Consider the following 27,516-nt stretch of genomic DNA (forward strand, 5'->3'; position numbering starts at 1 on the left):
TTGTAGGTTACCGACCGTTAAGTATTCAGCAATCATATTAGCATATCGGGGTATGATGGTGTTCATCCTATGGGACAATGTAACAGTTTTTTACCTTGCGAAACTCGCCCTGTGCAGGTCCGGGTGTTAAAAGAATAGGCCTGCAGCAGCACTAAGCTTGTCGTAAAAGGCGACTAAATAGTGCTCAGAACCCTAGCCGGGGGCTAGGGCGCTCTGCCCACAGAGCAACTGGGATGTGTGACTCAGGTGGTGGAATGAAGTACCCCTGGCGTGTTACATGCTGGGGTTGTCAGGCTATAATACGGAAAACCTGACCGCAAACCATAGTGGTGCATCGTGTTGGGAAAGGTGCCACGTTCCTCGCACGTTAAAGAACCCTACTGTGGTATTCTCCCGGAGTAGGAACCATAGGGCTCCGCCACAGGAGGCTAAATTGCCCGACCCTACCCACCTCTCCCTATTTCCAGTGGCAATTAAAATTTGTCGACCCCATTGTCCTTTTGTCCCATTCCCTTTTCATTTCATCATTTCATGATCATTAACTCATCAATTTCATGTTCATCGTCTGAATATATCTGAAATATTGCTGCTCGGACATTAAACCCCAACAAACAAACAAACAAACAAACAAACCTTGCGAAACTCACATTTAATTCAAACAACATTACCTTTGGGAAGTCATTCAATAATATGGCGTTAAATGTTGGCCACCATACATCTACAGTGCCGGCGGTCGAATACAGTTCCAATCAGTATTCGTCTTGTGGCGATACAAGCGACACAACGTATGTTACTTGCCCCTATATTACGATTAACTTGAAATAACGAATTACTAACTTTTTACTTTTTAACAAATTAGTAATTTTCATATTAAATTAGTAATCTATTATATGTATGTCAAATTATTAATTTGTTATATCAGATTAGTAATTTGTTATATGAAATTATCAACTATTTATATCAAATTAGTAATTTGTTATAACGAAATATACAAAGTAAATTGCATTGCCAATGAAGGAGGGGGCTGATGGGTTATTTTCGCATTTTCGCTATCGTGATCCGTTTTTCTACAGATTTATTTTTCGTGATTCGTGATGAAAGCATTGTTCGTGAAACGTTTTCATTGAAGTTTAATGTTCGTTCTTCGTGATTGAGACATATATTTCGTTCTCGTGATTTTTTTTCCATTACGGAAATAAAGAATTCCATTGAGTTGTCTTTCTTGGCTTAAAAAGTTGAAGTGGCGCGATTTAATTAAGAAAATTAAGAACCTGGGAGAATTCAACACGTGAACAAGTAATGAGCCAGTAATGTATTTGATTTAGCTTAATTGAACCAATCTACAACACAAACAACCAGCATCTGAATCTCTATTATCGAGATTGATTGGGATACTCTTTTTTATATTTTCGTGATCCGTGATCATGGTGAGGACCCCCCCCCCAAAAAAAAAAAATCAGGCCCCTCATAAAGGTCTCGGTACTTTTTCCTATATTTGTCGGAGAGCAGCCTCCTAAAGTCAACTGTGACGTAATCATATAGGTTTCCAATATCTTAAATTGTTATTCCTCAATAAACTTTTTCTTTACAAAATAATGTGAATAGTTTAACTATTCTGATGAGTTTCGCGTCATAAGACAATTGACCGGTCACTAGACTCTAAACTGTTTGCCATCCCTGAAAGCTTAATTATTTTTCGCAGAATTTCATTGCTGTTTCGGGATTGGCTAGGTTCCATTCAGAATTCTCAACATTCATTAAAATTCAAAGATCAATTCTCAGTCAGACGACAGAAGCTGGACGGTGCCAAGTCGGCAGGTCGGTTTGCCTGTCTGTTGACTCATCAAGATAAAAAAATATGACTGTATTTGACTGCTAGAATAGGTATTTGGAGTTCCTAATTTCCTGAGTTCTAGTGTGTTGTCTCTTTCAGTCTTTGGTACAAATTTGTGTCTATTGTCTGTTTCGGTATAATAAAACACTGACTATTTTCGGGGAATTGTAAGTTTATTTTCCCATCGGTTAGAACTATTGCACTCGGCTACGCCTTGGGCAATAAAACTTACTATTCCCCTCATACCCAGTCAATAAGTATTAAATATTACAGAGGTAGTTGTGGGATTTTAGAAGTTTGTAGCGAGTGGAGCAACCGCTTTCATTTCAATCATAAAACTCGGAAAATGGTTATTTTTTTTTATTAAAACGATATTTTATACAAAAGAAAAAGCCATGAATGTGAAAAAGAAAACGACACTGCTCAGTTGAAGTCAATTCATAATAAATTGAGTTTTGTTTTTGTTTAGCGTGACCTCTGCATGACATACGCACGTTCTTCCTACAGTGATGGCACATCGAATATTGTCCTCATGACAATCTTAATACTAAGTCAGTATTGAAGAGCACTTCGGGGTTTTTGATTCTTCAAGATCAAAAATACATTATGTCAACGGTTCATGCCTGGAACTTCCCTACTATTTCTGAATTCTACACAAAAATATAGTCAAAATAAAATTCCTTTTATACCATTCAATACCTCTTTTATCACCGGTAAATATATATTTCTGGCAAATATCCATCTCAATAGCATTTTATTATTTCTGCACAAATAAAATTAAGATCTAGTCATCAAATGAATTCGCCGAGTTGCTCACAAAACACTGCAATAGTAATGAAGGGAATCAAGGTTATAGCGGTAATCAAAAGAATGTAATCCAGGAACAAAGACCAGACATGGAAAACAGACATACACAACAAAGAACATAAAGTAACTAAAATCATACATACAAAGTAACAAAACAAATGAGCAACTCGGACTCCACTAAAAACTGTGAGCATGGACCAGGTGCATCGGTAGGGTAAGCGTCCTCTGCTTTTCTAGAAACACCAGCCGGGTTGCTCATAAAAAGTCAAGTCCGTGGTAGACGAAAGAGGAAAGGAAAACTATGACAGGTTGAACAAATCAGTTTTCATGGGGCAGATTGATACACCGTAGTTCATGATAAAGACCGTAAACAATCTTCTGTAGTGATGACTTTAATCTTGTAGCAACATAACCCTGTTCCAGAAGCCTATTTGTTAGAATTCTAGCGCGATACAAAGGTAGTTTCGGCAAGCTAGTAAACCCCACATAATATTTTCAAAGCTATTAGTGTACACATGCAGCTTTTAGGTGATGTATAGTCTTCTTCAGGTTAAACTTAAGGTAGAATCTCCATAACACATTGAACTTAGTGAAATTAGCATTGGAGCCTATGGGAAGTGACATTAATGGTTTGTAGCCTTTACAGTGCTGGAGGTCGTATGCAGTTTCGAACAGTATTCGCCCTTGTGGCGACATTAGCAACACAACGTATGTCACTTGTCCTTATATATAATGATTAATTTGTATTAAAATCGAAAGAATAATTTGCTTTATCATATTGCGATAGCGGTGATTTACTGAATGTTCCCAGTGTAAACATTCAGTAATCACGCTCTCGCACTTTCTCTCATCAAAATGTCACAAAACGCCACAACACGAATATCGGTCATAGTGCTCATTTACTTTTGTTTCCTTGTACGTGTTATTTTGGTTATTTCGTGTTCTTTGTTGTCTGTGTCCGTTTTCCCACTCTAGTTTTTATCTTGGGATATATTCTTTTGATTATCGCTCGACTCCAGGAGTTACGAAATTTCCACCTACATTGAACTTCGACAAAAAGATTTGCACTAAAAAATAATAAATTTGTAACCAGCCGAAATCCCCAAACACCTGTCCATGTTTTTATTACCACAAAAAAATATTCAAACCTAAGAAACAAACAAAACAAGCAAGGACAAAGACAGAACAAAACATTCAAACAACTTCTATAAAATTACATTTAAAATTTGGTAACAGCCTTTACTGTCATCATTTACTTCACAGTATGATGCTGTCATATATATTACACGTTTTGACAATGTTGCTGACATTCTTCTAGAGTCAAAAAATTATTGGCATTTCCCCCACAACCTCCATAAATAAAGGGTTTGCATTCTGTTTGTTGAAATGAATATCGTGGAAAAAATCCTTTACACCGTCCTGGTTGAGTCAACATGGAACAAACTGAAAAAAAAAAGAAAACGTTGAACAAATCTCCAAGCACCGGCATAAACTTGTGCTGTACAATGATGCAGTCGGACATCACGAATCCATTTTTGAATGATACTCAAGCCTGATATGCAGATAAAAATCAAACGGGTGCTCCCTAAAGAACACTTCTTTAAAAAGTAGTCTAAATATTAATGGTATAATATGTATGTGCTACAGTGTATACATATGTGACCATAACATGTATATGCACTCCGTCTAATTTCAAGGTCATAAATACAACCTACTTGTATGATTATATGAAATTCAGCAAATCCGAATTTATTTATTTCTGCTAAAAAGATACCGAGAGTTGTCAAGTTCATTGTACTTAGCAATTGTAACTATGTTTATTATTGCAGATGATACCATCAACACTAGGCAGCGTCGTCGTCGCTCCAAACGTGTCAGCAACAAAGATTACCAAAATAAAAACCAACGACTTCTTCATTTTCACTGAAAACAACAAATAATAATAATAATAATCATATCATTATAGTGAGTGAAAAAGACTTATCAGGTGATCCATTCGCGGGTTTATTAACTATTTTTCTACGTTTCAACTGGTGTAATGAAAACAATGATTGCAGCTTATAACCTACCTTTATTCTGTCGTCTTTTTGAACTAAATGTGCGAATCAACAGATGATACTTGTAATCTTGTGTTCTAGTTCTGAGACAAGCCCATTAGATAAAGGCGACCACTCTATTATGAAGTTTCAAAATAATGAATGTATGACCGACGAAATACTTAATTTAACAAACAATAACTAAATCGGAGCACGAAAATCCTGGATAACTTCAACCTCTTTCAGTCAAAGCCCAGACAAACCAAACAAATCTCATTTCGATTTATAGGCGCAACCTGTTGATAGGTTGACAATATACATTTGGAGCAGTGTATCTTTAATATATCAAGATAAAAGGCAATCGGTTCAAAAGTTCTACGGTCACCATTATAAACTTGTCGATCGTTACTTCCTTTGTTATGATTCTTCATTTCATGGACCACCAGACAAAAAAAGGGCAATTCGGATGCAGTAGACGCTTGCAGTGTTTATGCACATTGGTTACAATGCCAATGTTTTGCGGTGGAGACCGGATTTACGTTGTTCATTTGCCACATAAGTTTATGCTTCCTGTCGGTTTCCGTGTCTTCCTTATCCATTGACTGCAATTCCAATCATTGTTTATTCGGATCTGAATACTGAATAACCTTTTTTTCGATTTTTTGTGTGCTAGTTTATGATAAAGAATTCGGTACAGCTAATTTGGGTTCTTTGGTTTCCAGATATTAATATTTTGCTAATGTACAATTTTATTTGTGATATCAAGATATGTCCACCCAAGTTTATAAAAACGTCAACATATGACCAGTGACGAGTCCATTTTTCCCTCATGTAGACTGTGACAAGTACTGCAGAAGAAGCTACACAAAAACATCAGCTTTTATTATGTCGAAGATCGAAGATAAGAATTGATATAGCAGTCACCAGAGCCTTTAAATTTGTTAAGTTTGATAGCATCTGCAATTATCTTACACTACCGCAGGAAAGTAGTCCCATATTGGCACACCCCATTAAGGTTCAAATGCAGAAATTTAGGTCACCTTTATTGGTATTTATTATATATCAAATTCAATTCTGTTATTTACGCCAATAAACAACTTTTACTGCCAACTAAATATGCCTATTAATTTGGTTTACGTTAACAACGATCCAATTAAAAATACTTGACATCTAACTTCATCATTACCTTTTTTATTTCTATGCATTTACCCGATTAAACCAGTCGTTCGGTGTCGATGTATTAACGTTGCCTCTTTATTTTAAGACGCATAATAATCCATTTGATTCTTAGCGAGAAATGATGACGATTGGGTTTTTTTACGGTCTTGACTATCCTTACGAATCTCGCACGACCGCCCTTTACGGGGTTTCTGTTAGTAATGCCAGTTAGTAGTAGAGGGTAGCGGAGCCCAGCCTTCGGGATACCTGACCGAAGAACTCAGTCAAAGTATGTCCTAGCGACTGGACTGCTATGTTGACGCTCTGGTCTACTCCCAGACACCACGTGGGTCCGAGAGCGTTTTCCCACTCTAACTGTTTGGGAGTAAGTCAACGTGTAGAGAGCGAGAAATGAAACCGTGCGAGATTGTAAATAGTCATCAATCATAGAATTGAAATATAAGGAGGAATGCTGAGTACCAATTGAAATAGCTGTCCTCAGATATTTCATGCAGGCCCTGGCGGATAAAAGGGGTGCATGTGGTTCCGATCAAGGAACTTGTATAAAGAAAATGGGTTCAGGGTATTATTTGCCACTAACATTTTGGACATTTTTTACAAAGGGGTAGCATAACCCCCAAAAACATCCTGACGTAACTCCCACTGTATCGTGTATTTTTATTATGGTTTCTGCTTCGGGACATCGGAAGCCCGGAGATGACAAATAAAAATGAAACTTTGCATAGATGACAGCATAGGAATTTACACTATAACAATAAAGTTGAAAACGATAGCACTTTCCGTTATATCCGTTACACCCTTCATTTCGTTTATTATAAAGCTAACCAAACGTAGCTACGAGGATATAATTTGACTGTCTTGGTAGATATAAACCACAAAAATCCCCCAAAATCTTTCGTAACGCAGTGTTAACCAATCAAACGCACGATATGAGTAAGTAAGTAAGTTCTATTGAAATAAAGATCAAACATAGATCTATCTTCAATTAACAAAGAAACATATAATGGGTGACGCTGACGATCAGCTCACTGCACCTATAGTGTTAAAGCCGTTTTCGTGCTAAGAATATATACTCAATTCTTTGCTATTGATCATGACCGACTAAGGGGTTTCTTTAAAGTAGTATTCGCAAGAGTGGTTAATATAATGGCGACGTTTTGTTGTTTAAATACCTTAGTCGACAGCGTTTTCATAAAGCTTTTAAAAGTAAATGAAACCTTATATATAATAATCACAGTAATAATTTAAAATATGGATGAAATGTAGGTACCCCACAGTACCCTCACTCAATGTTGTAAAGCAATATTTAGAAGGGAGCTTGTGCAAGTAAAAGGGGTACAAAAAGGTGACTTCTAGATTTTTTTTATAATTGAGTTTCAATTGCTTAGTTAAACATGACTTCGATGCGATTAATTTACCTTTAACAGTAATTGACACGTTTTCAATGTTATACATCTGTGTACCATTAACAACACATTAGTCAACATTTTTTTCTTTTAAATGATAAGATGGGACCCCGAGCATAGGCACTTGGGACCAGGATTTTTTTCCCTTAAAAATATCATTAAATCATTTTGTTTCCAGATTTGAGTTATTATGTGTGTTTTCTGACATGTCCGCTTGCTATTTATTGCTGTTTATACTATGACTAGTTTTCATCTCTGTATATAGATGAAAACTAGGCATAGTATAAACAGCAATAAATAGCAAGCGGACATGTCAGAGAACAGTCTGTTGGTTTCTATTAATTTAAAAAAAAAACTGAGTCCAGAATTTTACCAAGCTAACGTACAGAAAAGTGAAATGGTCAATCCTTAACATGACATATCAAGTTCAACACATCCATGCAAGTACACCTTCAAGAAAGAAGCATTGTTATGTGTATATGATTTGTCTTATGGTTATGGCAAGCCATTGTGGAATTTGTTCCCCATTTATTGATGTCAGTAGATATTTGGTAACACATGTTAATGGATATTTATCAACATGCGCATAATTCAATTATTGATATCAATAAATGGAGGAATTATCTAGACAATGCCAACACATTCAAGACAAAACGTATGTATGTTAAAATTTGCTCTTCGGGCAATACCAGTCTGCGTCCATACTTGCCCCTCGGGTAATACCAGTCTGTGTCCACACTTGTAATGAAAATAAAAAAAAAACAATATCCGTAATTTGGCCACATAAAAAAACTGCTTTTCATGCATAACAATTTATATCTAAATTATTTGAATGTACAACTTCTTTTCGATTATTTCACATTTTTCTCGTTATTAGGAAAGAATGAATTCATAAAAAAAACTGAGAGTCCAGAATTTTACCAAGCTAATGTACATAAAGTGAAATGGTCAATCCTTAAAGCTGCATTAGCTGTCATTTTCATATTTTTTTTTGTTTCTGTTGAAAAATGCCTTAACTTTGAATTATTTCTACTAAATTGTACTTTTCCTGTATATTTTCATTTAATATCCACAAATAAAATGCATTAATTACATGAAATAGGTGTCTATATATTTATTGTCTTGCAAGACAAAATATCGACCTAGATAAATTCATATGCATGCGACTTTCTGGTGATTTTAATCCGCGCATGTGCTGTAAGGGGTCGCTTCTTCAGTAACAAATCTGATTGCAAAACGAAAGTGGTTATTCAACGGCAAGGAAGACCGACGGACACAAGTCGTAAAAGATTAAATAAAGTTCGAATATATTGCAAGATTCCATTTGAATTTTACGTATTGTGATATAATGTGGCTCAAATAAGTCATTATTTATTTGAAAACTAATCAAAAAATAGATGAAGTGAAATGGAAACAAGACACGTGCTCATCTGTGTATCCGTTATTGCTATTTTTTTCCCCGAGGTTAAAGTATTTTTAACCCAGTTGTATGTCCTGTCGGCAATCTCCGGAAGTAATGGTGAAAAATAATTGGACCAGAGCTATTGATCTTCTCTAATTAAAAAAACGTTGTATTCACAATATTCTGTAGGTATTATTGACATTTATTGAAAATAAAAAAAAAAAAACAATATCCGTAATTTGGCCACATAAAAAAAAACCTGCTTTTCATGCATAGCAATTTATATCTAAATTATTTGATTGAACATGTACAACATCTTTTCGATTATTTCACATTTTTCTCGTTATTAGGAATGAATGATTTCATCATTTTCAGAACTAGCACAGCCCAATTGTTTATTTATTAGTTGAGGTTATATTGTATAATTAAGTAGTAATTTTTATAAACTTTAAATAACTATGCCAATAAATATATAAGTTAGTACAAGTATGATTGACGGTTCAGATCTAAATTGCAATGGTTCCTAAAGCATCTATATTCTATATATACCACTAAATATCTAGATACTTTCAATCTTCATATAGATGCTTCCTCAAAAGCGCCTATGTGAAAATATATTAAAATTTGACTATCAATATGTTTTGCAGTTAATACATGAACGGCCACACCCCGGAAGTACATAGATGAAACGAAAACAGATTGTCAAATTTCCACATATTTTCTCCTTGAAAATTTTAGAGAAAAAAAAATGATAATCTGTTCTTCCGCAATTCTTCTACATAGAATTATCACTCGCATATAATTACCAATTAGACAAGCTGATTGCAAAACCGATATAATGTTGGGTGTTATTTTGCGGTGAAATATCATCTTTATGCATGTTTTATCTGTACACATTGCGATGCAGATTTTAAGGAAATCTGTTATCTCATTGAACAGACTGAAATAGTGGGAAAAGCTAGGTATAGTGTCTGAAGTGTCTCCTGGTTTTCATCATTTTCTTTATATACACAGGGATCAGTGAAAACAGTATTTTTTTCTATGTATTTTATACACTGACACATCGTTGCAAGCATTCATCAAGTGTCAAAAAATTATTTGCGTTTCCTTGACAGCCACCATAAATGAAAGATTTGCATTCATTTTGACGAAATGAATAACGCCGGAAAAAACCAAAGCACGGCCCTGGTTTCGTCGGCAGCATGCATTCTGAAAGACAACAGTAACTTTAAAATGGTCATAAATCAAATACACAATTTTTAATGGAGTCGGAGTTTTTTTCGGGTTTTTATCATGTTGATGTCACGCAATTTTCTCAAGTTATTCAACCTTGCATAAATATTATGAATTTCTCATTGTGTATATTAGCTATGTATTGCTCCAACTGTAGTAAAAAATAAGACAAATCGAATTATATATTATATCGTCCGTTAGAAGAGCACCAGATACTGAAACTAATGGGCATTCTATCACTGGTCCGACGTCTGTACAAATAGTCCAGGATATAGATGATGGATTCCTCATTTAAAACAAATAGAATATATGACATTTTGATGTTTTTGTTTTTGTATTCTATCTTTAGTACAATGAACACAGACTGTTTTTGTTGGTTTTTTTCTATCCTCAGTACAACGAAGAACGACCGTTTTGGTTCCGACTGAGTTGAACATTAACATAATGAATTGATTAACCTCAAGAATGGAAAAAAAAAAACAAAAATCATACCATCCAGTTGTGTTGTCGTTTCTCCTGATATGACAGCGATCAATGTCGCCAAAACCAAGACCAATATCCTTACCATATTAGCTGAAAACATCATAAATCAGACATAATCAACACTGATATGAAAACCATTGTTGGTTGCTCCTTCACACAAAATAGCAGAACCTTCAGTTGAACTCAGTCCTTATTTCATTATTAATCAAAGTACAAGTCAAATGCTCTATGGCCGTGTACAATATTTCTTTAACAAAGAGGGAACTCAAACTCCTAGTTCTAACATATGCTTACTTCTTATTTTGGGTCACTTAAGTATCGTGCACATTATAAAACCTACCGCCAGCTAAATCTGTAGTGCTTCGATTAATCTCATAGTTTATCACGTGGCATTGAAAATATTTAGGCCATAGTTTATTCAAATGTTCCTGCGGGTCGTAGCTTAATGCAACCGCAAATATTGAACAGGGGAAAGTATGGACACTTCTTTTCCTGCTTGACACGTCTTAATCTGGATTATTATTACGGAAAATGTTGACACAATTTAACTTTCAGACATAGAGCCAATGTAATTTACAGAAAAACAAAATTCACCATTTATCTGTCATAGCTGAATATATAAGAACTATATCAAGTAAAGAGCTTCGATGAATGCAGCACGATACAAACAAAGCTTTTGAACTCTGTGCATTTGGGGCAAGTGTAGACGCAATATTAGTTTTTGACAAATTTAAGCATAGGGACTCACAGATCACTGGTTTGGATACAATATTGCACAATATTTTGAAATGAAATTTCAGCAAAAAGTTCTGCTTTCATCGATCACTGTGTATCACATTATCTCAAAAACAGTTCCAAAAAGAGTAAAGCATATTAGCAGACTTAAAAAACCCATGTAAAGAGGAACAATTTACAAAAAAAAAAATCATTAAAATGAGATGAAAAATTAAAGCTAAAAAAAAACCTGATTCGGGCTAGTGAAATTATGTATATATTTCCTGTTTTGGGCTAGTCATTGAGAATTATGAAGGAAAGGACTGCTTGTTAAAGCACGAGTAGGTTCAGCATATCAAAATCTTGTTGGATTCAGCAAGTATATTCCTTATCAGAAGAAGGATAATTTGCTTCTACAGTCATCTTTGATAGGGGATAATCTGGTTTACCTGCATTTAGGCATAATGCAGTTTATGACAGACTCAAATAAATGGCAAAATTCACTTGGACATTTGGCCTAGGTGAGATAACAAAAGGGCTGGCTGTTTTTTTTTAAAGATGGACAAGGGATAATCTCTCAACTTAATGTTTGCTTCAGGCGAGATATATCACAAGTTTACAATTAATTATTTTCAATACTTTATTTGATCTAAGTTCATGTAATTGTGTACAATTCATATTATCTATGATATTAATATATACTCTTTACTTTCTCACCAAAAGTGTAAAAATATTGCAAGATATCTTTAGATGGAAAAAATCTCTGTAGGTACAGCTGTAAATAAATTCTAGTGAAAGACAGGCTGGTTTTAATCCACATGCTAAATTTTGAACTTCTATAGTAAAAGACAACTACTGTGATACAGACAGATCACCATAGGGTTCTATTACTTGATGTGGTATGCCCTAACTAAACTTTTCAACAACAATTTACAATAAATTCTGTGCTTTTGATCACACTTTCCAATATATATGGTCCAAGTCCTTTTAACCTTGCACTGATGCTAGTTGAAGGATTTTTTTCACTTGACTGTGAAATAGTGCTTCAGGGATCTCATACCTCTTGGTGGAGTCTGAAAGATAGTACTACTAACTATAAAGGAGTTCTATTATCAAAATTGCAGTTATTGTGTAGTGAATTGTGAGTGTTAAAAAGTTATTTTTGTCAAAACAATCCGTCTTAGCCAGACTGAAACTTTTACAAATACCTTTAATATGTATGTAGTGCAGCCGATCTGACAAAAAAAATTACCATAACCGTAAACTAATTGTCACCAACGAAATATATTTTCTGTTATAGGAAATGTCCAGGAATTTGTTAAAACAAATTCTCTGATGAAATGAATGCCATTACCCAAAATTTACCATAAAAAGAAATATTCCATAAGAGAGAAAACTCTGTCAAAACTGCTCCATATTTGGGGAATACCACAAAAGATAAATTTTTACTGTTTTTCCAGTTGCCAAAATTTACGTCCAGCAAAGATATAAGGTAAAACAAACTTATTTAAATTTAAACATTTTATTTTAAGTTATAAAAGTTCTTTGTAAAAATGTACAGGTTCAAACAGTTATAACCTGCAGTAAGATATCACGACAATTAAAGCCAGTACAGGGGACTCCACTTGATCATATACCAATTAATTGCATAAAAACTCCAGGAACAAAAATATTTCCCCATCTCATCCATGTAAAAAAATCCTCTTATTTGCATAACAAGGCCAAAAATGAATTTTTCAAAATTTACTAAAAAATTTACCTTAATGGATAAACATCATTAGTGAGATACCTCAGTTTTTATAAAACAACAATGCATCATTAGTGAAATACCGGTACCTTGGTTTTTCTAAGTGACTTGTTTTCACAACAATATTTTCTCTTTCTTTTAACTAGACATTAAAGCAGGAAACTAATTAGACATAAGGAAAGAATGTATCCCACTTAAACATAGAAAACATCTGGTATTTTCCCTTGAAATGACTGTTAACTGCATTTTCCCCAGACAAATAGGATATGTACATATATTACTTGCACTTACCAAGTTATAATTGCAGTTAACACAACCCCCCCCCCCCCCCAAAAAAAAAAAAAAAAAAAACCCAACAAAAAAACACTTAAATTATGCATGATGGTAACATGGCAACATTTCTGAATTTTTAGATAGAGCAGATTTATGGCCATCAACAATATCACAAAATATTACCTCAATGGCTTTCTTTGGTGTACTATCGGTGTCCTGGGAATCAGTTTCTTGTGAGGAGCTAAAATCACTACTGATATCCTTTAGTTTGGTCTTCTTGTTAACTTTTGGTGAATTGTACTCCTTTTTGTGTCTACCACCATCAGTTTGGTCATTCAGTGACTTGACAGCTTTAGGAGAACTGAAATCTTTGATTGTACAGGCTATCTCATACTCCTTTTCCAAGCGTTTCTGTGTTAACCAGTCAATTTTTCTACATTTTGGACTATTTTCTTTATCACAGTTCTTCAAGTTGACATTTCTGTCCCTTATAGTTCCTTCTAAAACAAGATTAGGCAGATTCACAGTTAGTGGTGGACTAAACAGTTTTGTCTTAACATGTGATGGCACAGATGTTGGAACAGATTCTGACTTACGAGGGGAGTTAATAGTGGAAGGTACTTCATTTAGGACACATTTCTTATGAGGACTTCCAATAGGTGATTTACTTGTACAAGGTAACAACCATTTCTCAGGATTTTCATCACACTTCCATGGACTCCTTATGGTTGCATTAGAGGTTGACGGTTTTATAGGACTTGTCAAAGCAATGTCAACATCTCCTGTATTTTGTCTCTTCAAAGGATTGTCATCAATTTCATCACAGACAAGCTTCCGTTTACAACTAACTCTACCTGTTAAGTACATAGCACTTTGTAGAATACTAGGTGTTTCATTGGTTTCAGAACTATCTTCTTTGCACTTCTTTATTTCTTGTTCTGAAGACGGTCGATCACAAATAGCATTTTTCTGTGCACTTTTGCTAAGGAAATGTAATATAGATGGTGACACAGTTTTAGGAGTGCTTGGAACCTTATTAGGTGTATCCTCAACTTGCCGACTAGCAGATATTCCTAAAAAATATTAATATTTACCATGTCATTCAGTTTTAAAATGTTAAGTACTAGTACTCAATTGGTTATATAGATTCTGAACAATATCCTTCCTGTCTCTGTCACAATATTGTGTATAGTCAGTTTATTCTTAATTTCATTAATTTTTAAAGTGTCACACTGGTGGTAATTGACAGGTAACAACGAATGGATTGAGGTGTCACACTGATGGTAACTGGCATGTAACACAAAGTGGGATAAGGTGTCACTGGTGGTAACTGACTTTTAACACAATGGATTGAGGTGTCACACTAGTGGTAACTGGCAGGTAACACAAAGGGGAATGAGGTGTCACACTGGTGGTAACTGACAGGTAACACTGATTGGATTGAGGTGTCACACTGATGGCAACTGGCTGGTAACACAGAGTGGAATGAGATATCACAGAGTTGGACGAGATGACACTCGTTATGAAAACTGACAATTGTCAAGTAGTGAAAATCTATTTATCCGTTAGGAAACAACTACATACCAATTTCTCTGTGAGTCCTCTCTGCATATCCTGTAACTTCTCTCGGCTCTCTCACAGACTGACGCCTGTTTATTCTCCATATTCTCATGGTATTGTCATCTGATAGGGTTGTCAACTTAAATTATATACAATTACATTCAGAATTATTTTTGTTAAGCTCCTAACTTGACAATAAATAAAGCTTCTTGAATGCTTTTGGCATATTGTGGTAGTCTGATAAAATACTGATTTGGAATAAAACTCTTTGCAGGTAGTAGCTAGATACACCCACAAAGGTCAAACCCTGAAAAATGAGGTAAATATGGACTAAAAATTCAAGCCTGGTACAGCTTGGAGTTTTGATAGTGATAAAATGTTTGACAGGTTAATATTTTGACCAGAATGGATTTGGTTAAATAATTTAAATGCTTTTTTTGTTTCAATAAAATGGATGCAAGCACTTTTAAGTCTTAGTTCAAAAACTCTAAATCATAAAATTAGAGAAAAAAATGAAAGGGAGCACACATCAATAATATACATTGAAATATAAACAATGCATTTAAGTTTTATGGACATTGTAGAAAGTGTTTTTGAGTAATAGTTATCAAAAAAAAAAAAAAAAAAAAAACAAAAACAAAAAAAAAAAAAAAAACTGAGACTTTTCTTATTTTTGGAAGAATCAAGTCCCATATTAAACTCAAAAACAAAAAATAGAAAACTGATCAAAATTGAATGGGTGCTCAAATTGATAGAAACAATCCAGTTTCAGCTGGTGACAGCATTTTTGAGTACTTTTGTAAAGTATTGTCACAGGTAGGCGAGCTGTCACATATGTTAGTGAGCACTATCTGTTTATTGTATATGGTTGATTATATCCACTTTCTTTATGAAGTGATAGCATTAACAGAAAACATATATCAACTTGTGCAAACTAAAATATTGCTCCCCGTATTTGTATTGTGCACTACACTATATTTCGTTGTATCATTTCATACTGGGTAAAAAATAAAACTTTGCACTACTTTTGATTTTCCTTATTCATTAATTCAAGGTCAAGTTCATAATGCATTGTACCTATGTATTTACGTTATATCCTGGCAAAGACTTAGTTCATGTCAGTTTATGAAACAGTTGAAATTAAATGATGCCATGAGTGCACCTGAGCCGTATTTGTATGGCCCGATAAAATCATACGCTGGCTCATGATACCTTTTGGGGCGTTTAACTTTATAAATACAAAATAAATCCTGGCTCATAATATACTAGAAGATTCAGTATAAAATTTTGAATTAAATGATTCCCTTAATGCACCATACTTCAATGATTTAACTAAAAAAGCCTTTGGATGACATCAATTCAAAACTGAGAGTAGTTAAAAGTATAGGGTCATCTGCAAAGAAATAGTTCATGGATAGTTCCATTATAGTACAAAAGAGATAACTTATCACAAAACAATTTTTGTAAAACTGATCATGAATAACCATTATAATCCTTTCTAAATACTTAAGCAATACTTAAAAACCCTATATTACAAGATATTTTGCAACTTCGAACAACATCAAAAAATGACCGACAAATATGAAAACAAACATTTTCTATATAAAGAAATTGGGAAATCTCATCTCCGTTTCTAAGAATTAGCAGTTATTAAGAAACTTGCAAAGTACTGCAATGATGTTTGAATGATTCACTATGCAAGAAGGGCTTATAAAGTAATGTAAAAGTAAAAAATTATTAAAAATACATTGTCAGCTGACAATATCTACATGAAATTCATGCAAAAGATATTGTGGTTTTAATATTTTAATTTTCCCATGGAATATTGAGATAAGGCATCACATGCTAATAACTTTCATCTCAGATCAAGCTATAAGTTCCCTAAAATTATGTAGAATAACAGCAATTCTGGAACATGATATGGAAATTAGTAATGAAAAGATGTTGCTCAGAGGCAACATCCATATACCATAAAAATCTAAAGCCAAAATCAATGGAAATAAAAGAACATCGTTCCAATGTCCCCTGCAAGACACAAAAGCAAAAAACTTTAAATTCACTGAAAGTCCAAGGGCCGTAACTTCCATAAAAATCATTCAACCGTAACCAAAGTGAAACTTAATCTGTAACTCTTCATAATAAGGCCACATACCAAAAACAAACTTATTTGGTAAAAGCATTACAAAAAAAAAGTGTGGAAAACGTGGGTGGACGGACGCCCGGCATTTCTATGTCCCCTTGCGATGTGCCGCAGGGACAATAATCAATTCACAATACCACGGCAATAAGGGGATGTGTTTTTGAGTAACAGTCGGAAAAGGAAAATTACTCAATTTTGACTACATTGAGTCGCTTCAACTAAAAAATGTATGAACCGAAATACATAAAAAACAAAAGAGAGCTCTGAACAGTCAGGACTAGTATGGATTTGATACAGCTTTAAAATTTTATTGCAATCAAACATTTGACACAGTAAAAGAATTTTGACAAGAATTTAAGTTGCCCCTTTTAGGTCCCTACTTCCTAACCTGTTTCAGTCATAACATCCAAAATCAATCCCATACTTCCTTTTGGGATATGGCACTTTGATGTACAATTTCAAAGAGATCCAACCCTTTTTACTCCATCTATTTAGAAATCAGAAAAATGCTTGTTCCTGGTCCCTTTGTTTTCCCTTATTCTAATCAGCTCAAGACACAACCCATAAAATCAATCCCAGGCTTCCTTTTGTGGTATGACACCAAGTAGTATATTCATGATGCTGGTTCTGGCTCCTCATTCCTAAATGGTTCAAATCTTAAACCCTAAAATCAATCCCAGTATAACCATAATGATATAAAATAATGTGAAACAATATCCTAGACGTCCATATGCCTTTTGTTACTGAAGTTATTAAGTTAAATTCTTTCAAAAACTTGTTTTGGCCCCTATTTCCAAAATGGTTGGAGCCAAAACTCCAAAAACCAAAAGCAACCTTCCTTTTGTTGTTGGAAACTTTTTGCAGTCGGAAAAATGAAAAAAAGAGTATATTATTAATCATACACTTAGACAAGAAAACCACATTATTATGTTTAGCACTTTTTACACTCACAGAAATATGTGTAATTAAAGAGCTTCAAGGAGTGCAGCATGATATGATTGCAGTGACTGAACCCCAAACAGTTGGGGCAAGTGTGAAAAAAATGTTACTTTTCGACAAAATTAAGCATAGCGACTTGCGGTTCATTACGGACACAACAATTAATTTGGACACAATTTAGCACAAAATTTGATATTTAATTAAAATTTTCAAAATTGGACCAAAAGTAAACAAGAGGCTCACAAGAAATGGAATCCTCACCTGTTCAGTATTGAAAGTATTGCAATATTTAACTTTTTATATCTTTATGTATTCATTATCAAAATATCTGTGCAATAAATAAAAATTCAAACGCACTTTGGTGTTCTGGATAACAGGAAAAAACTGGAAAAATCGTCAATTTTTAGGAGATACTACTCCATGAAATTTTGTTCCGAATTTTGCACCGAAGATAGATCATATTATACTGAACATTTTTCAATTCTTTAAAGGGCAATAACTCTAACAAGTAGTCCTATAACATTGACCCAATGAAGACTTTAGTAGGTATTGTCAGAATGATAATTTCATCGCTGGAATTTTTCCATCTCTTAAAACTTATAAGATATGATATTGGCTGAAAATTGCCAGAATATAATTTTCTGCTTTTCAAGGGCAATAACTCTAACACAGAGCCGTCTGACAATTTTGACCCAATGGAAACTTTTGAAGGCCTTATCATAAGGATTGTTTCATCAATTGAAAGTTTTAATTTCTATAGTAGTATTCATAATATTGGCTGAAAACTGTAAAAAACATAATTTTTCACCTTTCAAACTCAACAAGAAGTCGCCTTATAACTTTCACCCACTACAGACAATAGTAGAGCTCTTCAGGCTGAAGAAGGACGATCACATTTCTTTTTCAACACCTATAGTTTTTGAGATGCATGTAGAAATTGGTAACATGACCCCTGTGGTATAAAAATAGCAATGGCGGCCATGTTTTACACTTGATCTATATAAAGGATACAATATATAAAGTAGAAACACCAAGAATGCTAGTGACCAAGTTTAATTCATTAAGTGGTTTCAGAGTTTTAAAGAAAAGTTAATGTTGACGGAAGCCAAGTGATGACAGAAGCTTACTTGGCCTTTTAGGTCAGGTAAGCTAAATAGTCGATTTTTTTTAGATGTGGCCCCCCACCCCCCGTTGACACCTTAATACTTGAAATGGTAAGTGACATCCGAATCTGGCTGAAAAAACACAGGCAGAAATTGCACTAAATGGCAAAATTTTTTTTATTGCTGTAGTATAAAAAGCAATGACAGCCATCTTTTAGTCTTATTCATCGAAATACTCAATATATGAAGTAAATACCACTAAGTTAGTTGTGTCAAATTATAGTTTCAATTTTCTGTAAAATTTATTTTGTTAATAATTAAAAGATAAGCCAGTACCAAGGAATGACAATAAATCAGCACAGACTCTTTGTCTACGTGAATAAAAATAGCCAACTATATCCTGTTGATATCTTCAACATGAAATAACAAATGAATAACAGAAAAGATTTTGACAACCATTAAAACTTCTTGAAACACTGGACAGAAATAATGTGGAGTACGCATTTCTGGAAATAAGTTAATTAACGCAAATATATACCAATATAACCCTTACTTTTGTAAAATCATTCCTGCTCCAAGAAACATCTGTAACTTCAGCATTGTGTCCTTTTAGAACAATAGGGCTTTCATTTGGTTTATCGATCTATCAATATAAAAAAGAAAGAATTTCTATGACATTAGTTCAAACTTATTTTGTAAAAAAATTGGTATAGTCAGACCAAACATTCACTTGAACTGTAACCTATAAAACTATAATCAAAAACTAAAAAAATCTAATATAAACAATAATAATCATAAAAACTTTTTCTGAGAAATGATGGCAAATGGTAAAACTATACCCTGGTTGGAGAACAGATGTATAGTACATATAATTACTAATGTGTTATCAATGTCATTACAGGATATCTTATCTTACATATGTAATCAATTCCATTACATGATATCTTACCATACATGTGTAAACCATGTCTTGACGGGATATCTTACCATACACGTGTAAACCATGTCTTGACGGGATATCTTACCATATATGTGTAAACCTTGTCTTTACTGGATCTCTAGCCATACACGTGTAAACCATGTCTTGACGGGATATCTTACCATACACGTGTAAACCATGTCTTTACTTGATATCTTACCATACATGTGTAAACCATGTCTTGACGGGATATCTTACCATACACGTGTAAACCATGTCTTGACAGGATATCTTGCCATACACAAGTAAACCATGTCTTTACTTGATATATTACCATACATGTGTAAACCATGTCTTAACAATATCTTACCATACATGTGTAAACCATGTCTTGACGGGATATCTTACCATACACGTGTAAACCATGTCTTGACAGGATATCTTGCCATACACAAGTAAACCTTGTCTTTACTGGATTTCTAGCCATACACGGGATATCTTACCATTCATGTGTAAACCTTGTCTTTACTGGATTTCTAGCCATACACGTGTAAACCATGTCTTGACGGGATATCTTACCTTACATGTGTAAACCATGTCTTGACGGGATATCTTACCTTACATGTGTAAACCATGTCTTGACGGGATTTCTTACCTTCCATATATAAGCTAGGTCATTACTTGATCCACTGAGTAAAAACTGGTTATCTGGACTAATGGCTGCTTTGACATAGAATGATTTATTCTGATGTCCTTTAAAGCAGGCTTCTGAAATACAATTGAAAGTACATTAAATATTTAAAACAAGATCTAAAACATTTTGTAATTCTAATTAATCAGCAAAAGTGGAATTTGTCAGGGCTTGTGTATCAGGTGACTTGGGTGAACTAGTTGTCCCAATGTCACTCAGATCACAGGAGGGTAGAGCTATAGTTACTTTCATGTATATACAGCCAATCATGATTCAGCATCCCATGGTCCTTAATAGGCTTTTTTCATAACTATCATTCAAAATATTTAGCTATTAATTACACAAGTAGCTTTAAAGAAATCCCATTTATCTCCATCATTCTCACTTTGTCTTTCTGATTTTCTCAAGTAGCTTGAGCCCTGTTCATTCAATCAATTTCAACAGGACAGCTTCAAACAGAATTTCATAAGATATCAACCAAGTCGTAAGACCACTCCTTCAAAGGAAGCCAACTACATTGTCTTGATACCAATGTCTTTTAGCAGTTCTTTCCAATAACAATTGAACCATTTGAGCCTGCAGTTGGCCAGTCAGAGGCCAAAGGGCTTCGATTTTGATCTGTCAAGAAGAACCAAGATTGGATCTTCTGTAAATGCCTAAATAATCATGACTACTGTCAACAGATAGTAGATACGGGTAAAGTAAAAATTCTTACCAGGTTTTTGATTATGAGAAACTAGATCATATTGGTATATTATATCATCTGTACAGCTGGCATACAACTTTGTTGAGTAGGAGTCTAACACCAAACTAGAATAGCCTGAAGATACAACATCAAATTATTTAAAGACTAGCAATAGCAATACTAGCTTCAAGTGGGCTTCAATCATGTTCAGCCCTTCAGTTGGGTCATCTCCCTTTTCAGGCATTAGTCAATAATTATCTTCTTCATATGCATCTAAGTATGAAGCCTACCCTTTATGCTGAATTCATCCAAATCCCTTGAGTTGTTTTGGTGAGACTACACTTATTATGTTTTGACATGTTAAAGCTTTGTAATGGATTAACTACTTTTTGTTGGTTTTGGACAAAAATAATCTGCCTTTATGCATTCATTTTTTATATGATGCCCTTATGATGCTCAATGTAATAGTAACAAATCATTTTACCTATTATGTTTAAAATAACAATAGTTTAAATATCTGATTCTCATATTACAAAAAATGCCTAACTAAATTACCATGAGATCTCTTGTTAGTTCCACTATAATGAAATGTGTGTTTTGAAACAGGATCATTTGTGTTAACTGTATAGTTTTTCCTTAAATCCCACATCTTCACACAGCTAAAACATAAAAAAGGGAGGCTAGATTAACTGAAAGTACTATCTCATATCAGAAGCAATTAGGATCCTAAGTGAGCATGATCACAATACCCCATGCCCACATCTTTGCACTTTGAAGAAAAGCTTTAGTCTCTATACCCTATGAACAAGCGGCTCCAAGGAGCCTGAATTGCCCACCCAGTTAAAGTGTGTCTTTCAAGGGCAATAAATTTAACAAGGAGTTTTCAAACAATTTTGACTCAAAAAGACTTTAGTAGGACTTTTCAGCAATTGAAAGTTTCTTTCAAAATATATTATAGTCTTCAAGATATTGGCTGAAAACTGTTAAAAAAAACCCAAAAACTAAGAACAACAAAAAACGTTATTTTTCATCTTTCAAAGGCAATATCTCTTACAAGGAGTCGCCTGACAACTTTGATCCCTAAAGATTTTTGAAGATCTTATAAAAATGATCATTTCAGCAATTGAAATAGTTGGCTAAACCCAACGGTTTTGGAGATATATGCGAAAAACTACTGTCTGATCCCTATGTTATGTTTTTAGTAAAGGCAGCCATATTTTTTGACAGATCAAAAAATCCCCATACCAATTCTATGCAGAATACGACAAGGAACATTCGTATCAAGTTTGGTTCCAATTGGACGAGTAATGTCAGAGGAGAAGAGTTTTGAAAAATTGTTAATGGCAATAGCTCACATGGCCCCCAGCCAGGTGAGCTAAAAAGTGGTCACCCTTGATTGGTATCTATTAAAATCAATCCTATTCAAGTTTTTATTGCTTCTAATCATTCACCTAAGTTTGAATGAAATCCATACAAAAAAGAGGTGCTATCCAGACAGGAAGCTAAAATGAACCCTGCACATGTGAGACCAATATGGAAATATGATTCATATTATACACATTTTTATGGTGGGCAGGCTAAGTGCTTTTGACAAACAATTTGCTGCCATTTCTAAAACACCCAACTCCAAACAAAAATCAGTACATTTTTTTTGACAACACAATAACAAATATTACCCGGTACTATAAATTCCTGACAAAATGCACATCTCCATATGGTAATCTAACTCTCCATTGAGTTTCATAACAATCCTGCAAGTCATTAAAAAGGAGTTGTGGACAAAGCATTAGACCAAATTTCACTGAAAAATGTGTCGGTTCCAACAGCCATCATTTCTACAATTTTTTACCCAACATATTTTCCTGACACTATGCACATCCCAGTATGGTAATCTTACATTCCACTTAAGTTTCATAACAATCCTGCAAGTAGTTGAAAAGGAATTGTGGACAACACACGAGACCAAGTATTACTGAAAAATGCCTAAGTTCAACAGCTGTCATTTCTATAATTTTTGACCCAACATCAATTCCTGACAAAAAGCACATTCCATATGGTAATTTACACCACATTGAGTTTCATAACAATCCTGCAAGTGGTTGAGGAGGAGTTGTGGACAATGCATGAGACCAACTTTTGCTGAAAAAAATGCTTAAGTTAAACAGTTATCATTTCTACAATTTTTGTCTAAATATAAATTCCTGGTAGTATGCACATCTCCATGTGGTTGTATTAGATCCCACGAGGTTTCATAACTATACTTCAAGCTACTTAAAAAACAGTGTGGACAGAGGGACAGACAGACAGGGTGAAACCTATATACCCCCCAAACTTTGTTTGCAGGGGTATAAACGTTAATTTTTTCTACATCCACCTCGCCAAAACATGGTCTAATTTGACCTTGACTGATTTCTAAGAAAAAAACATTCATCAAAGTTAGAAGTAAATCAGTTAAAAATGGATGTGCTATCTAGGTGACAAAGAGTGACAGATGGATATATAGGTCAAAAACATTATATCCCCTCAACTTTGTTGGGTGGGATATAAATATACAGTAAAATATGTATAACAGTAGAAGAAAATCAGATTTGTTATATAACAAGATTTCTATCAAATAGTGCTGAAATAAATCTACCTAAAACAATTGGAACTTAAACATTTGATAATAACAATTTTTAAATTTAAAAATTCTTTTTGAAGCTCCTATTTTTTCCTTTCAAATTCTATATAAAAATGCAATCTGACAGAACTTGAATACAGTATATACTTGCCTACAAGACTAAATTTTTAACTGCTGGAAAGGGTTCCGACTTACAGACGAGATCTAGCTTATGAACTAAAATTTTCAGTTTGAAAATGTCAAAAGCTTGATAACTGACATGAGTGTGAAACCAACATCAAACAGCCAGACCGGCGCTGTTTCCAAAATGTTAAATGTAAATGTCAGTTTTAGAAAGACTGTCTTCATCTTCTACATTTTACAGCTAAAACATGATGCAGTAAAAGAATATTAAGTGTTTAGTCTTTATTTTGCAATAATGACTGGCCTTAAATGATTAATTCGTATTTCCCTCTCACCCATTTTGTGTATTAATTTTACCTGTTTACACTCATATAGCCAAAAATCCAAAGGTGTTACAGAAACAGGACCAAATAACATACAATAATTTGTGACAAAATATTTTTGTTGGTAATGATTTTTTTTTTTTTTTTGTATCTTTTTCTTTAAGATACAACTGCTTAACTTACTGAAATATCTTCAAATATAAGATGTCAGAGTATCATAAACTTCTTGTTTTATTCTTTATTGTTCACTATATTTATGATTTTAATTTGGGTTATTGGTTGTACCAAAATTAGCATGAATGAAAAAATGGCTGCATCAAAACATTATACATGGCTTGTCAAGAATTTCATTACTTAATGCTATGGAAACAACTCTGGCTTGTAATTATTTATTTCAACATTTATTGATGTTATCAAAACAGGTATACACATTGTAATTAAGGAATCTTAGCAGTCCAGCTGTCAGAAATCAGTCCAACTTATAAGTGGGTCAAGGCTAGATTTCAGAAATTTTGGACTGAAAAGGGGGGGTCTGACTTATACTCGAATATATATGGTACCTACCCATCTACAGCTCCAGCTGAAAGCAATGTCATGTCTGTCTGATAAACAACAATAGTAACACTCTGTTGGCTATCCTGTAAAAAGAATCATGTATACTGATTCACCTACGTAAACAAATGAAAGAAAAAGCATTCATTACAAGGCAAAGTCAACAAATGAAGAAAAGAACTAAAAATTTAATTAACCAACAAAGATTACTAAAAGGTGATTGTTTCAACTGCTTCTGCAAAACATGTGTACAGTATGACTTAGGGCAAAATAAATGTCTGTTTCCTATTACCAAGGCAAAAAATTCCCTGTCAGTAGGTCTCACTTAAAATATTTTAATTAATGTACTATTATATAAAAAACATGTACTAAAATGTACTTAAGATTTATTCCTCTTGATGAATTCTTCTTTCAAGTATAACATATACACTCCTAAATGTAATGGGCTAGCTCCTGTACTCGTACTCCTGCTACAAGAGGCAGCCATTTTGTTGATCAAGCAAACCCAGACCTGAACTGATTACAAGCTATATATAGATTTTGGAACAAACTTGGTACCACTACCAGAAGCAGTTATCTTTTAGTTAATATTTTAAAAATTAATTTGTAATACAAATAACATATAACTATAAGGTAAGTCTTCAGTAAATGTGTCTTACACTTTTAATACAATAAGTTAAATTACAAATGTATTGGATAATTCTGTCACAAACAACTTTTTAAAGCAATGGAAACTTGCTTCAAATAGTGCTCTGATACCTACTCAGGTACCTACTCTGGTACCTACTCTGATACCTACTCTGGATGGACCTAGTTTGGATTTCCTCTTTGTCTTCAGCATTTGTGGCACAGAGTGAGCATTCTTTATTATTTGTACTGGTGAAGTAAACAATCCTATAGATAAAGAAGAAAAGAAATGAAAAATTTATCAATTCCTCCACTAAAACCCATAACATGTCTGCACCTGTGTCATCACCACATTTTCAATACGTTAATTACATATAACACTAAGCAAGTTGAAAAACTGCACAGTTGGTAACATATTAAATGTATTTACTAATGATAGCATATATTCCTACAAAATGGGTAAGTTCAACAAGCAAAAATTCATATTTATATTATTTGTTGAAGATGTCCATGATAAGAGGTGCACATCTTCTCTATATGTATAAAAACACTGTAAAGTTTGAAAATATTGATTCAATACTTTCTAAGCTGCAGATTAAACAAAGTAAATACCACCCAGAACATATCTAAGTAACAAAAATTGCAAAGTTCAAAATGATGCATATTTAGAAAAAAACTTTTTTATATACCTTCATACAAGGAGAGGCACAACTGTACTATGTATATAATAGGTGTATACACTGTGTAAAGTTTGAATAAATTTATTTTGGTTCAATAATATAGATTGGGTATGAGGTACCCGCTAAGTGTGACAGGTGGACAGTTGGAGCAGAGGTAGTGTGACAGGTGGACAGTTGGAACAGCTGCTATGTCTGTTTCACCATTGGGGATGCAGCTAAAAACATAAATTAGCCTTTACTTACCTAATCACTAGGTTAACGGGTACTATAATTTCTTTTTTTCACAAAATAAAAGATTCTAGTTCATGAAGTTTATCTCAAAAAAGACATAATGGTAGAAGCAAGCATACAATACAATTAGGAAGCAAAATGATAAGATAATCTACATACACATAAAGGTTTATTAGATTAACTGTAACATTATTACCTTTTCCTTTCCTACTACATCTAGTATCCCAAACCATTATATGACCATCTCGTGAACCAGTAGCAAAAACAGCTAAAATATAATGATAAGTCATTTAACATTCCCTTAACTCTGAACAGTAACTTAATATAAATAAATTAAAATGCTTCACTCTTGAAGTTGATAGAAAAGTTTCTGGTTTTAAAAACAGAAAAAGATCACACAGGTGTTCTGAAGTAGTTAAGTAGGACACATTGGTATAATGTAGGGCAGATTTCTACATACAGAGCTATTTAAATGACTCACTAGACTACATAAATTAGTATTGAAATTGGAACTGGTCAATCAGCTGTAATTATGCTTAATTCTGATCAATAGGAAGCTGATATAGAACTTGCTTGTCAAGATAAGTGACAGTATCAAATGCTTTTAGCAGTAGTATTCAATGTCATTATCATGTTAAATGAACTTTAATTTAATGCTTGAGAATGTACATGCAGTACAGTAATGAAAGTTTTTCATGGATTTCAAGATTTTTTTTGTACAATGTATGTCTAAAATTAACACAGTTTTCTGCAAAATTGATATCACAAACAAGGTATCTTAATTGCATGAAAACTTGCTTTGATATTTTGAAATACATGCATGTTCCTCACAGCCCCCAACAATAGACCCTCAAAGAGCCTGAATGGCTCACCTGGCAAACCATGCCATATTAACTAAGTAAAGATACCATGCTTTGTTACCATACTTGACCAAAAATTTGCAGAAAAAGAGCATATTTTGATGAATGCTGTAATTTTAACTGAGTACTTCAGGCACTGTAAAATGCTGAAAATACCTTCAAAATGTTTTAAGAATCTCTGGAAAAAATTTATTCAAGTGTCTTCTTAGCCCTGTTATCCCATTGAGTCAAAGTGGGGACATTAGCCCGCTATGCATACACTGCATAGTAACATAAAATGAAGTTAAATTATGGCTATACAACAGTAAACAAGAGGCTCCCAGGAGCCTAAAATGCTCACCTGGTATTT

At 33.8% G+C, this 27,516-nt stretch overlaps 2 protein-coding genes across 2 annotated transcripts in view; both read right to left on the minus strand.

Annotated features, from left to right (window-relative positions):
* Positions 1-3,840: 3,840 nt before the first annotated feature.
* On the minus strand, positions 3,841-10,776 carry LOC148623667 (tabkunin 2-like). The gene is made up of 4 exons (XM_088565666.1): positions 10,721-10,776; positions 10,390-10,470; positions 4,478-4,564; positions 3,841-4,084 (listed from the first exon to the last, which is right to left on the minus strand). The coding sequence occupies exons 2-4, from the start codon at positions 10,463-10,465 to the stop codon at positions 3,924-3,926; spliced, it is 324 nt and encodes a 107-aa protein (XP_088421792.1). The 5' UTR covers positions 10,466-10,470; positions 10,721-10,776; the 3' UTR covers positions 3,841-3,923.
* A 944-nt stretch (positions 10,777-11,720) lies between these two features.
* LOC148623668 (denticleless protein homolog) overlaps positions 11,721-27,516 on the minus strand; it is a 34,778-nt gene continuing 18,982 nt past the window's right edge. Inside the window, exons 6-15 of the mRNA XM_088565671.1 lie at positions 26,504-26,575; positions 25,569-25,663; positions 24,782-24,855; positions 21,707-21,810; positions 21,182-21,286; positions 20,431-20,543; positions 19,410-19,499; positions 14,699-14,813; positions 13,298-14,187; positions 11,721-12,167 (exon numbers count right to left, since the gene is read on the minus strand). Coding sequence (XP_088421797.1) covers positions 12,117-12,167; positions 13,298-14,187; positions 14,699-14,813; positions 19,410-19,499; positions 20,431-20,543; positions 21,182-21,286; positions 21,707-21,810; positions 24,782-24,855; positions 25,569-25,663; positions 26,504-26,575 — 1,709 coding nt within the window. The 3' untranslated portion in view covers positions 11,721-12,116. The remainder of the gene's footprint in view (positions 12,168-13,297; positions 14,188-14,698; positions 14,814-19,409; positions 19,500-20,430; positions 20,544-21,181; positions 21,287-21,706; positions 21,811-24,781; positions 24,856-25,568; positions 25,664-26,503; positions 26,576-27,516) is intronic.

The sequence above is a fragment of the Perna viridis genome, chromosome 2 (genome assembly GCF_037379345.1).
Source record: "Perna viridis isolate PV_CMFRI_1.1 ecotype Kerala chromosome 2, ASM3737934v1, whole genome shotgun sequence".
In the NCBI taxonomy this organism is placed as follows: Eukaryota; Metazoa; Mollusca; class Bivalvia; order Mytilida; family Mytilidae; genus Perna; species Perna viridis.